At 46.5% G+C, this 13,170-nt stretch overlaps 1 protein-coding gene and 1 pseudogene across 1 annotated transcript; both read right to left on the bottom strand.

Moving 5' to 3' along the window:
* Positions 1–697: 697 nt before the first annotated feature.
* Positions 698–1,603, bottom strand: LOC133282247 (olfactory receptor 8I2-like; the record flags this gene model as incomplete). The annotated part of the gene is made up of 1 exon (XM_061478294.1): positions 698–1,603. A coding segment is annotated over exon 1 (906 nt), but the record flags the coding sequence as incomplete, so codon positions are not given.
* Positions 1,604–4,923: 3,320 nt separating this feature from the next.
* LOC133282245 (olfactory receptor 9G4-like) lies at positions 4,924–5,526 on the bottom strand (annotated as a pseudogene).
* Between the last annotated feature and the right edge of the window lie 7,644 nt (positions 5,527–13,170).

Raw genomic sequence — 13,170 nt, 5'->3', positions numbered from 1 at the left:
CCCAGGGAAGTTGTGAATGTTCTATCCTGGGCAGTGTTCAAGGCTAGGTTGGATAGAGCCTTGGGTGACATGGTTAATGTGAGGTGTCTCTGCCCATGGCAGGGGGGGTGGAACTGGATGATCTTAAGGTCCTTTCCAATCCAAACTATTCTATGACTCTAAGATTCTGTAGACACCAAAACTGTATCAGAACTGAAGGGGATACCAGAGCTGTATTGAACCTTTGGTCCTTCCCTCAGGTCTTCAACCTTGTGTGGCATGAACAAGTATCACCAGGCACTGGAGACAGTGGTCACTGCCTTACCTCAAGGCTGAGCCTCCTTTTTGTGGGCACTACTTTCATTTAGCACCATTTAGACACAAAACACCATGGTGTTGTCTCAGGTGTGCTATTGAAGAGCTGATACTTATTTGAATGAATTTTTGAAGGCTCAGGCCATGCATAAAAACACCTGAAGGTGTCTGAAGACAAAAATTTGTTGTGCTGTTTCTCCATACCCTGCACTTGCTGTGTGATCTCCTTATCTGTAATAATGACCAGTGGTGAGCAATAATGACCAATAATGGCCAGTAATGATCAATTCCATAATCACATATTCCACATATTCCTTCCTTACCTCCACAGTACTGAAGGGCTCCAAATGTGCTTTCAAACCCTGCATAGATGTGGCAGCAGCTTTCGCTCCCACAGCCTCCTCAGAGCCCCCTTCACCTCCTTGTTCCTCAGGCTGTAGATGAGGGGGTTGAGGGTTGGGGTGAGGATGCAGTAACACACCGACACCAGCTTTGCCTGATCCCATGAGGATGCCTCATGAGGCTGGACATAGGTGAGGATCCCGGGTGCGTAGAAGATGGTGATGGCAGCCAAGTGGGAGGCGCAGGTAGAGAAGACCTTCAGCCTCCTCGTGGCCAAAGGGATCTGCAGGACGGTGTGGAGGATGTAGGTGTAGGACACCAGGATCATCAGGAGAGAGCCAACTGCATTAAACACAGTGTTGTAAAAAAGCAAGACCTCATTTGTGCTTGTGTCTGAGCAGGAGAGCTGCAGGAGGGTGGGCAGCTCACAGAAGAAGTGGTTGATGCTCCTGGCCTGACAGAAGGACAACCTCCCCGCCAGCGTGATGTGCACCAGGGAGGTGAGGAAGCCGATGTTGTACACCAGCACCATCATGCCATAGCAACGCGCCCTGGTCATGGTAGTGGTGTAGAGCAGGGGCTTGCACACAGCTGTGTATCGGTCGTAAGCCATTACCCCAAGCAGGAAGGTCTCACAGACAGCCAGAGCCAGGAAAATATACATCTGGGCAAAGCAACCCCAAAAGGAGATGTGGCTTCCCCTCAGCAGGAAGGTCTCCAGAGCTTTTGGGATGATAGCAGAGGAAAGGCAAACATCCATGCAAGATAAGTGGGTCAGGAAGAAGTACATGGGGATGTGGAGGTGGGGGTCAGTGTTGATCAGCAGGATCATCATCAGGTTCCCCAGCACCATGAAAATGTAGAGGGATAAGAAGATTGTGAAGATGGCGGTTTGTAGCGCTGGGGCATCAGAGAAACCCAAGAGGATGAAGCCGGAGAGAACCGTGAGGTTTCCTCTATCCGTCATTTCAATAAGTTGATGGATTTGGATTGAAATGAAAGGAATCACTGAAATACATCCCTACAAGAGAAATAATGTGGAAGTTTAGTTGGAGTATAATCCACAAAGTAAATGCAATGGCAAATGGTGTATTTGTAATGGTGTATTTCTGTGTGTAGCTCAAGATCTGAAGTCAAAGTGGTGAAGGAGCTCATTACACAACAGGAAATTAAAAGAGAATAATTCTAGAATGATTGATATATACATCACTAATGAAAGAGTGAGAAACATCATGTCTATCCAAACGTAATACAATAAAACCAAATAAGTACATCACAAAATGTGGAAAACAGAAAAGATTTTGTATTTTCTTCGCTGATTTCTGGGAATGTTAAGGATTTATTTTCTCCCTTTTTTTTTGTATTTTTCAGAGTGGATCAGTGCTCTTCTGTAGATTCATTACTTGTGCTGCATCCTTTTCAACACCACACAAAGCCATGTACTTGAAATTTGTTTTACGTTCTAAGTTTATCTGCTTTTGAAGAACCCCCACCCTGCATAATGTTAAGGGAAATCAGTGGACTTCGCTCCAGCAGATCTTTGCTGGGAATGCAGTAAGCTGCCTATGACCAACCCAAATATGCACCTAAGGGTGTAAAATACAAAGCATACCATATATAAACCAAAATTTTAAGGCTTTACGCTTGGATATTCTCATGCTAAAATATCACTAAATCAGTTGTAGATGGGGTCAGGAAGGTTGGTGTTTTTGAAGCAAACCTACTAGGCATACTAGGGCACTTTTATTCACACCATGGGTTATCATAGAATGGTTTGGGTTGAAGGGAAATTAAAGCTCACACAGCTCCAAACCCTGACACGGGCAGGCACACCTTCCACTAGAGCAGCGTGCTCCAAGCCCCTGTGTCCAACCTGGCCATGAACACTGCCAGGGATGGGGCAGCCATAGCTTCTCTGGGCACCCTGTGCCAGGGCCTCAGCACCCTCACAGTAAAGCACTTCTTCCTTATCTCCAACCTGAATTTCCCTGTTTCAGTTTAAACCCATCACCCCTTGCCCTATCTCTACAGTCCCTGAAGAAGAGTGAAATATAACATGCCATCAAGCATGTGAGAGGCAGCAAGACCAGGGTCAAACTGGACCCACCACCCATCAAACCCTTTTGTACCTGCTTGGTTAAAGAGGAAGGTGGTGGTGGATGCAGTGCCTGCAGCTCCTCCTGGAGACCATGCGATGGGTTGAAGGAGAGATGCTTGGGAGCAGGATGCTCCAGGCTGGCTGGTGGAGGGGTTTTATCTCACAGGAGGCATTACCTCAGAGGCTTGTGTTGTGCAAACTGTTCTCCCAAAGGACCCTCCTCCCTCGGATAATTAGTTTGACTTGATCAGCAAAACAACCTCTCAAGTCCTCTCTCCCCCAAAGTCTTCCTGGCTGCATCAACACCTCCAAGACCAGTTCTCCTGCAGACACCTACCCCTGAAGACAGGCCCAGGACAGTTTGCTTTGTATTTCCCCATCTACCACATACCTCTTCCTTTCAGTGTTTCCCTAAGGAAGCCCTTTACATCCACAGGGTTCATCTAATATTGCATTGAAGGGAGCTGAAAACAAAGCATCCTCTGTGTGGATGGTTTGCGCTGGTCATGGGGAGTCCTTTCCATCACATGCATTTACTTCCATGCACTTGACTAGTGATTGTACAACACTTTGGTCAAAAGCATTGGCTCAAAACGTGGCTGCTTTGAGGATATATCAGGATGAAGTCAGATTTCCCAGTCTTCCTCTGAAGAATTCGGAGTGCCGGTGTGTCTCGAATATTTCTCCTAGATGAAGAGGCATGATAAAACCCTTAGTAGAAATATTAACTGATAACCTTGTCCCAGTCATTTAGAAAAGACAAATGATGGAGCAGATAGAAGAGAAAACCGAGGTATGAAAATGTGGGGAAGCAAGAAAGAGAAGAATGTAGATAGCTTTAGATGTTTTCAATGTCAACCTGTTTTTCTGCTGGAAGGCACCAGACTGACAGTCCAGGAGATGCACTGGAGGAGGGCAGAAAAGGATTTCTGAGTGGTTTTGAATGTCTTTCATCCCCATTGGGTACTGGGCTAAAACCAAGGCTTGTGAAGTGGGAAAATCAGTATAACAGAGGGAGAAATAACCCTCAATCAAATTCTGGAAAGAAGAAAAATATATAATTCAAAGATTATTGAAAAGAACTACATGAAGGCAAAAAGAGGCACTGAGAATACCTGGGTGTGCTTGTGCAGGGGGAATAATGCAGCTTGAAGTCCCAGATGCAGACAGCTGGGTTTTGTACTTGCTCCATCGGGCTCATCAGTATACCCATGCCAGCAGCACCTTGGGTGTTCAGGGGAGAGGAAGACCCCAAATCCTTCCTCTTTACCAGCATTCTTGCTCTTTCCACCCCTACTTAAATTCACAGCAGAGCAGAGGCTCAGATATGACTTGTCCCCATTTAACACAAGGGCTTTGTTGACCAATAGACTGCTGCAGCTTTATTTCTTAGAATTGCAGCCTGGTTTGTGTTGGAAGGGACCTTAAAGCTCATCCAGTCCAACCCCTGCCACAGGCAGGGACACCTTCCACTAGATCAGCTTGCTCCAAGCCCCTGTGTCCAACCTGGCCTTGAACACTGCCAGGGATGGGGCAGCCACAGCTTTTCTGGGCACCCTGTGCCAGCACCTCAGCACCCTCCCAGGGAAGAGCTTCTGCCTAAGAGCTCACCTCAATATCCCCTCTGTCATTTCACGTGACCAAACCTTGTGGTCTGGAGTTGAAATACCTGGAAATATCAGTTACTATTTCCTTAAAACCAGAAATAACACCAGAAATCATTTGCTAATATAAGACGTGAGCTCAGGTACCAGTTGGTTTGATGCCAGCAGGGCAAAGCCACCACCTTCTCCCTTTTGCTCTCTGAAGTTGGAAGTAAAGTTTATTGTTATGTTTAATAGCATATAAATAATAAGATACATAAATTTCAAGTAATATTTAAGTAACAATCACTTTGGACAACAACTTTCTTTCAAATACACAGTCACTGTCAGGTCTCAGACTGCAGCCAGAGAAAGTCCTGTCCATCAGAGTATAGCATGTAGTTCTGGTTTAAGGAGAAGCGTGTTTTCCAGCTGTCATGCTTCCAAGTATGTTTAGTCCCTTCTTTGTGAAGGTGCCTTATCCACCCATCCTCATCAAGGTGCTATATCCAACCATCCTCTTCGACGTGCATTATCCAGCCATCCTTGAAGGTGCAATATCCATCCTGCTGCTTCTCACCGTGGCAGGGTAGCCCTCTCAGCTGACTAGGAACCATGAATGGACAAAGAGCAGAGGACTCTACTTTCTGCTTTCCTCATGGCATTCTTCATATCCGCATTTCTTAGGCTGTGGATGAGAAGGTTCAGCATGGGGACAGCCACAGAGTACAGCATGGAGACCACCTCGTCATGCTTCCAGGACTGGCTGGAGCTGGGCCGGAGGTACATGAAGAGGGAGCTGCCATAGTACAAAGCAGTGGAGATGAAGTGAGAGGCACAGGTGGAGAAAGCTTTTCATTGACCAACCACAGACCGCATCTGCATGACAGTGAAAAGGACCGACAAGTAGGAGATGAGGATGAAGACCATGGTGCTCAGTGGCTTGAACCCCACCACGGCAGCAACCATCACCTCAATGGCAGGGGTGTTAGAGCAGGAGAGGGCTAGCAGTGGTGGTCCATCACAGAAGAAGTGATTGATCGTCTTGGACTGACAGAACGGGAGACGAAATATGGGAACAGTGTGTATGGTAGAGCTGATCAGGCCAGCTAAGTAGGCACCAGCCAACATCCCAACGCAAAGCCTTTGGGATATGACTGTGGAGTAGAGAAGGGGGTTACAAATGGCCATGTAGTGATCATAAGCCATAGCAGCCAGAATGTAGCACTCGGTGGTGGCACAGGTTGCAAACGAGAAGAGCTGAGTGGCACATCTAATGAAGGAAATCACTTTCTGCTCCACTAGAATATTGAGCAAGGCTTGAGAGATGATGGTAGAGGAGTAGCAGACATCCAGGAGAGGCAACTGAAAATTCTGAATAGTCCCAAATCCCTCAATAATATTAAGAAAGTCACGTTTTGTCTATCAATCAGCTACACCACTTTAAGTCAATGTAAAGGGTGTATATATACATATATACACACACATACATATATATAAGTCAATAGGAGGTAAATTCTTTTTGAGAGAGGAAAACATCAAGTTCCCAAGGCCAGTCTTGGCTGAACACCACAACCACCACCAACACACTTGGAAGCAAGTAGGTATTTTAAGGCAAGGAGGGAGGGCAACACCAGAATGAATAAACTGCAGGGTTCCTCATAGTTCCTCTCAAGCCATTGACACATGGAAGTCCTTGAATTCCCCAGTAACTGCTGGGAAAAGGGAATTATTTCTCATCTTTTGGGTGCTGCCACTCTAGTGTGAGTACATGAGGAATAAATAGCTGTTCTCTGTGACCCAGGAGGAGCTCTTTGAGAGCAAATGTGGCTTTCCTTAGGGTAGGATGGTGCAGAGCCAGGATTACTCATCCCACTTTGCTTTAGACATGATGCCTAACTTGGAGACAAAAGATACATTCAGGCTTGATCAAACATAAATTCTGCCTGGGAGAAATCAGCAGCTCCTAAAATCACAGCTTACAACAGGCAGAATAAATCCTCATTGATTTATCTTGCCTAACATTAATCATCACTTGACAGAGTTACACCAGAGAACAAAGCAGGAGTGCGCGTGGCTGGTATCTGACAAGCAGAGCCATGCTTAAGAGTCATCATTATTTGATGACCTTTTGCTGAAGGGGAGAGCTCCCCCTCCAGAGCCAGACTCATTTCAGATGTCCTGTGAGCAACGTGTGTGGTCTCCTGGTGTTATTAATGGGGATTTAGAGCTGCTTTTCACTGCTCACATAGAGATGCTGGAGGCAAAGCAGCTCCTGAGCCATCACCACGGAGCTGGAAGATGTGACCCAACTAATGAAAATCCAACTGTTTGGGTCTGCGGCTCAATCCTCCCCCTGAGGCAGCATCCACCTGCCCAGACACACACATCTCCTGCCAGGGGTGAATTGACCTGAAGCTCACAATTAACAAAGACTCACCCTCGCTTTTTCTTGCTTGACAAACCAAGTGCTTGGTCTGAAGTGATCCAAGGGCAGATATGAAAGCTGGGATGTTTCTAAGGCTGCAGCTTGTGCTATACACGACAGCTTCCCCCAGCAATCCCATCTCCCTGCAGCTTGCGCACACTCACTGGAATGGAGATAAATTAATCTGAAAACCCATAACTTGCTGCCTTCGTTTAGATATTATCCATGCAGGTTGTGGGTCCACACTCTGCTGAAGAGTTAACTGAATATTTATCTCTGTATTCCTGGGGAAAGGACCTCCATTTGTGGCTTTCCTACTCCGATTTGGCAACGTCTTGCTTTTTGGCCAAGCTTTCAACAAGCTGCAATAGGACTCACCAAGCAGACTGTTGCTAGTGTTATCCAAGATGTAACTCTTGACATGGATAAGGGAACAACCGACTGCTGCTGAGATCCTACAGCAGAGAAAAACCTTGCAGCACAACCTCCTGGTTAGGTAGCAGTGAGCTTGTTCTCATAGAACCATAGAATCCCAGAGAGGTTTGTTTTGGAAAGGAACATAAGGCTCATCCAGCACCAACCCCTGCCACGGGCATGGACCCCTTCCACTAGAGCAGCTTGCTCCAAGCCCCTGTGTCCAACCTGGCCTTGAGCACTGCCAGGAATGGGGCAGCCACAGCTTCTGTGGGCACCCTGTGCCAGCGCCTCAGCACCCTCACAGGGAAGAGCTTCTGCCTAAGAGCTCATCTCAGTCTCCCCTCAGGCAGTCCAAAGCCATCATGGTGGATGTCATCCTCAAGATTTCAGTACAGGCACAAGGGGAAGGTGCCAGATATATAAAGTTATAACGCACTGGTTAGCTGTTCTTTCGAGAGTCATACAGCACAAACTATCAAACGAGTAAAGAAAAGGATCGTTTAAAATATGAAGCAAAAGAGCCCCATGCTCACACCACCAGCATCCCTCTGGTTCCTCAAGGGGATGGTTTCTGCTGCCCTGAAATAAAGCAGAGGAGGTAAGGTTTGCTACAAGGCCTGTGGATCCTGTGGAGGCCACAGGACAAAACAAAGTTTTCATATCAGGGATTTCTTCCTCTTTGCTCTCAGATCCACTTGAAATGGGTTTTAATACTCCCAGCTTCTCCAGGCTCCAGCTAGAAGGGTAATGCTGCTCTGTCTTCCCCCATGCAGCATCTACCCGTCCTTCCAGAGCCTTGTCCTTTGTGGTATTCACAGAGCCAGGGGTGAAACAAGTCAGGGGATTACACATTAACTGCCAGGGAGCTGTCAGACCAGGCAAGGGTCAGCCCAAAGGGCTCCCAAGAGCCAGGTCAGGATACACCCAACAGGTTTTAAAATTAATGGCACCAGAAGGTCTTATTTGAAAAATACCAGCGCAAAATCGTTGCCTTTAAGAGTTTTATCCAGCCTTCAAACATCCCCAAAGGTAGTTTTTTTAGTACATAGCAGTATGTACTGTCTCATATCCGTATTCAAAAACAAGATTACCTCTTGGGAAGCACTATTAGATGTGTTCAACCCTCAGTGTAGGGAAAATACAGCTCTCCTTTATCTCAGTTTATGCTGCTACTTAGAATGAAAATATAAAAGCACAACTTCCTTTTCATTTTGAAGCAGCTGCCTTTACTTTTCAATCAGAAATGCTTTCGTTACTGTGCAACCAAATATGAGAGGGGGGGCTGCAGGGCCTTCCAGGAAAGGACAGAAATCACCTCTTTACTCCCCAAAAGCCCTAGTAGGGAATGACCCTGGTTATTCCTGCCTAGCACTTAATGTTCTGTAACAAATGGTGGGTTTCCTACCCCATGCAGGTTACCAGGATGGATCCACCAGTAACCCAGGAACTTGGTTACTGTATAGGCATCCTCACCCATTTAATTCAGCATCAGAGAGCACCTAAATAAGCCCAGCTGCTCCCCTGGGATGATTTAGGTGGTGATGGGTGTGATTTACATACATCAACAACAAGGAATTAAATCCTTCACCTCCATGGGATAAAGCCTGAGACCTTACCAGGTTTGAGATCTGATGTGTTTTTGTTTGCTTCCATTATGAAATCTGGGATGGCTTTGTCAGGAGTAAAGATTTGCAATGGGGATACTTTCTGAGAGGGATCTGTGGATCTAGAGGAAACAACTGATGGAGAAGGGAATCGTTTAAAACACCACAAATAAGCACTTCAAATTGTGTATGGATAGCACAGGCTATTTAATGAAAAAAACATTTAAAAGGCAGAGTGAATTTGATATCCTCAACAACAGAAGGACATGGATCAAGTCCAGACGAGGCCACGAGGATGATCAGGGGCTGGAGCACCTCCCATATGGAGCCAGGCTGAGAACACTGGGGCTGTTCAGCCTGGAGAAAAGAAGCTGTGTGGAGACCTCAGAGCAGCTTCCAGTGTCTGAAGGGGGCTACAAGGATGCTGGAGAGGGACTCTTCATTAGGGACTGGATTGACAGGACAAGGGGTGATGGGTTCAAAATGAAACAGGGGGAGTTCAGGTTACATATAACAAAGAAGCTCTTCCCTGTGAGGGTGCTGAGGCACTGGCACAGGGTGCTCAGAGAAGCTTTGGCTGCCCCATCCCTGGCAGTGTTCAAGGCCAGTCTGGACAGAGTGTTGGGTGACATGGTCTAGTGTGTAGTGTCCCTGACCATGGCAGGGGGTTGGAACCAAGCTCCTTTCCAACCCAAACCACTCTATGATTCTACAATAATCTACATTTCATATAACCTGAAGCCTCAGCCAAGAACTGCATTAGGAAAAGTGGGTTTTAAAGCATCATTTCTAAATGCGAGGGGACTTTCTTTGAAGCTTTTAAACTATCTGACATTGCTTTAACAGGGTCAGAAAATAAACTGTCTACATAGGATCAGCCAACTGTAGAGGCAACATGATGGCCTTAGTTTACTTATCTATTATTTCTCAGTTTCTTGGGTAAGCCAAGCCACTTGGCTACCCAAAGCTTCCCAGCACATAAGAGAAAATTTTTATCTTAAAGGAGTGGCTATTCCCAGCAACGTCCACTAGGTGGTGGTGTTGTATAAGAAATCCGGATCCATGATTTTCTAGCCGCTTATTTCAAAACTTCTGCCTTTTGATACCTAAAGGGACTCCTGTGACCATTTTGCACCTCTTGAAGGTGACCGCAGAGAGCAATGGTACCAAGAAGGAACAAAAATCACATAGGAAAAGGAACGGATTTGGTTCAGAAGTAGATGAATACAGCTTTGAAGGGGAAATGGACATCTAAAGAGCAGGCATACGTGGATACTGTCATGTCCTGCTGGCAACAGTAAGAGTCAGTGTCAGGCTGGTAACTTTAGTAAAGAGTAAGAACAAAGAATAAGAGTAAAGAATAAGAATATATATAATATATATATAAAATAAAAAATATATATAATAAAAAATACAACGTAAATGATAGAGAATAAAGTACAAATAAAGAATAAAGTATAAAAAAAGAATATTTATTTCTTAGTGCTGGCCAGGGTCACATCCCTGTTTAGGTTATTTTCCCCTGGATTAGGGAGTGTTTTTCCCACTGGAGATGCCACAGCTCAAGTGACCACAGGTGGAAAATCTCCATCCAGGACTCAGCCAAGCCTTCTCCTTCCTAAAAGCCCATCAGCTCCAAATCCATTCCCAGTGGAGCTTGTTAACACAGTTGGATCAGGGACATCTCTCACCTTTGAGTGATGAGCTGCTAAAGAAATAGGGAAGTTTTGGGTGTGTGGGGAAACCCTGTGGTGACTGTTTTCCCTGGTGGCATTGTGATTTTATAGCAACCAAGATATGGGGGAGCTGCAATTTGTGCCAGGAATGACTTCTTGCATAGGAAATAAAGACTTTTGGTTGGGTTTTTCCATTACCTTCAATTTTCCCGTTGTTTCTCTAATCCCCATTGCCTCAAACCAAAGTGCAACTCCCCTGCGTCAAATTCTACTGATAACATTCTTGCCTTTGTTTTTAACAAACCACTCTGGGTATAAATTAGAAAACTCCTTAGAGATTCTCTTAAAGGCTTTGAGAAAGGCAGAACTTGAGGAGGAAAACTGAAAGGGTGAAGTTCTACAGCTGCCGGAAGAGAGGTGGCAAAGCCCAATTTGACTGTGATTTAACTCAGCAGCCTGGTTCCAAACACAGACCTGTTGAAGAATTTGCATTTCACTCACTTGGCTCACGCACGATATCCCATTGCTCCATAACTGCATTAAAACATCAGTTCATCCATTTAGATCGTGGGTTTCCATCCTTCCTGGGAAAAGCCCATAGCAGCTGGGCCCGCCCCACCCTACGAATCACTGAGACCACAACTAAACTGAGGCAAGGAAAACTAGTATTGTGTGTGTTGGTGTTGACATTTAACACAAGAATATACTGTGCTATATATATATAGTTTAGAATGCGTTTAATATTGTGTTTTGATATATATACAGACATATATATGTGTTTATGTGTATAACTTGCCCATCATAGGAATAGAGACCTCCTAGATGTCCTTTCTGACCAATAACTACGTCCTGCTGGTCATAGTCACATCAGTGACTAGTCATGATCATGCTAGTCATGGCCGCATCAGGTTGCTCCTGGCCTCATTCAGGCAGCTTCTGAACATGTCCATGGGTGGAGGCTCCACAGCCTCTGGAACAAATCCTCATAGAATCATAGAATAGTTATGGTTGGAAAGAACCTTAAGATCATCAAGTTCCAAACCCCCTGCCATGGACAGGGACACCTCACACGAAATCATATCACCCAAGGCCTCGTCCAACCTGGCCTTGAATGCTGCCAGGAATGGAGCATTCACAACTTCCCTGGGCAACCCATTCCAGTGCCTCACCACCCTAACAGGAAAGAATTTCCTTCTTATATCCAATCTAAACTTTCCCTGTTTAAGTTTTAACCCATTACCCCTTGTCCTGTCACTACAGTCCCTAATGAAGAGTCCCTCTCCAGCATCCCTATAGACCCCCTTCAGATACTGGAAGCTGCTCTGAGGTCTCCCCGCAGCCTTCTCTTCTCCAGGTTTACAGCCCCAACTTCCTCAGCCTGTCTTCACGCGGGAGGTGCGAACTGCCACGCAAACTGCCTCGACCCGCTCTGTTCGCCGGGCTCCTGGTCACTCGCGCTTCCTGGGGCAGGTCATTAACCAGTCAGGGTTGGTGCCACTGCTTCAGGCTCCGCCCCGTGTGAATCAGCTGCTTGCGTAAGCTGAGCTGCCGGGTCCTGGGCAGGTCCTCTCGAGGTCTTGAGGCTCCCTCAGTGGCTCTTGTCGCTCTGAGTTGAGGCTCCTGGACCCTGATCTCCCCCCGCTCCGGTGTTCAAGGCGTCCTCTCTCGAGCTACTCACCTCAGCAATTCAATGATAACGAAGAATAATCCCTTTTACCCCGATTTAAGTGTCCAATGCTGTGATGACCATTAGAGGGGCCCTGCCTCCAGCCAGGTGGAGGTAGCGGACAATTGGATTTACTGGACTGTGTGGATCAGATGGCCTGGCACATCAGTCCCACACAAGTATAAGACTCTAGTAGATACCAGCGCACAGTGTACCCTGATGCCATCAAGTTGGCAAGGGGTGGAACCCATCTATATTTCTGGAGTAACAGGAGGATCCCAAGAGTTGACTGCTCTGGAGGCTGAAATCAGCCTGACTGGGAGGGAATGGCAAAAGCACCCTATTGTGACTGGTTCAGAGGCTCCATGCATCCTCGACATAGACTACCTCAAGAGAGGGTACTTCAAAGACCCAAAAGGGTAGCAATGGGTTTTTGGTATTGCTGCTTTGGAGACTGAGGAAATTGAGCAGCTGTCCACCTTGCCTGGTCTCTCAGAAGATCCCTCTGCTGTGGGGTTGCTGAAAGTCAAAGAAAACAAGTGCCAATTGCGACCACAACAGTGCACCGGCGGCAATATCGCACCAACCGAGACTCCCTGATTCCCATCCATCAGCTGATCCGTAGACTGGAGAGTCAGGGGGTGATCAGCAGGACCCGCTCACCCTTCAATAGCCCCATATGGCCAGTGCGAAAGTCTAATGGAGAATGGAGACTAACAGTAGACTATCGTGGCCTGAATGAAGTCACACCACCATTGAGTGCGGCCGTACCGGACATGCTAGAACTTCAGTATGAACTAGAGTCAAAGGCAGCCAAGTGGTATGCCACAGTTGATATTGCCAATGCATTTTTCTCCATTCCTTTGGCAGCAGAGTGCATGCCACAGTTTGCTTTTACTTGGAGGGGTGTCCAGTTCACTTGGAACCGACTGCCCCAGGGGTGGAAACACAGCCCTACCATTTGCCACGGACTGATCCAGACTGCACTGGAACAGGGGCAAGCTCCAGAACACCTGCAATACATTGATGACATTATTGTGTGGGGCGATACAGCGGAAGAAG

The sequence above is a fragment of the Pezoporus flaviventris genome, unplaced genomic scaffold (assembly GCF_033815535.1).
Source record: "Pezoporus flaviventris isolate CSIRO_AGI_PZ_B2104156 unplaced genomic scaffold, CSIRO_AGI_Pfla_v1 ptg000116l, whole genome shotgun sequence".
NCBI classification, from domain to species: Eukaryota; Metazoa; Chordata; class Aves; order Psittaciformes; family Psittacidae; genus Pezoporus; species Pezoporus flaviventris.
This window is presented reverse-complemented; position numbering and strand designations above follow the sequence as displayed.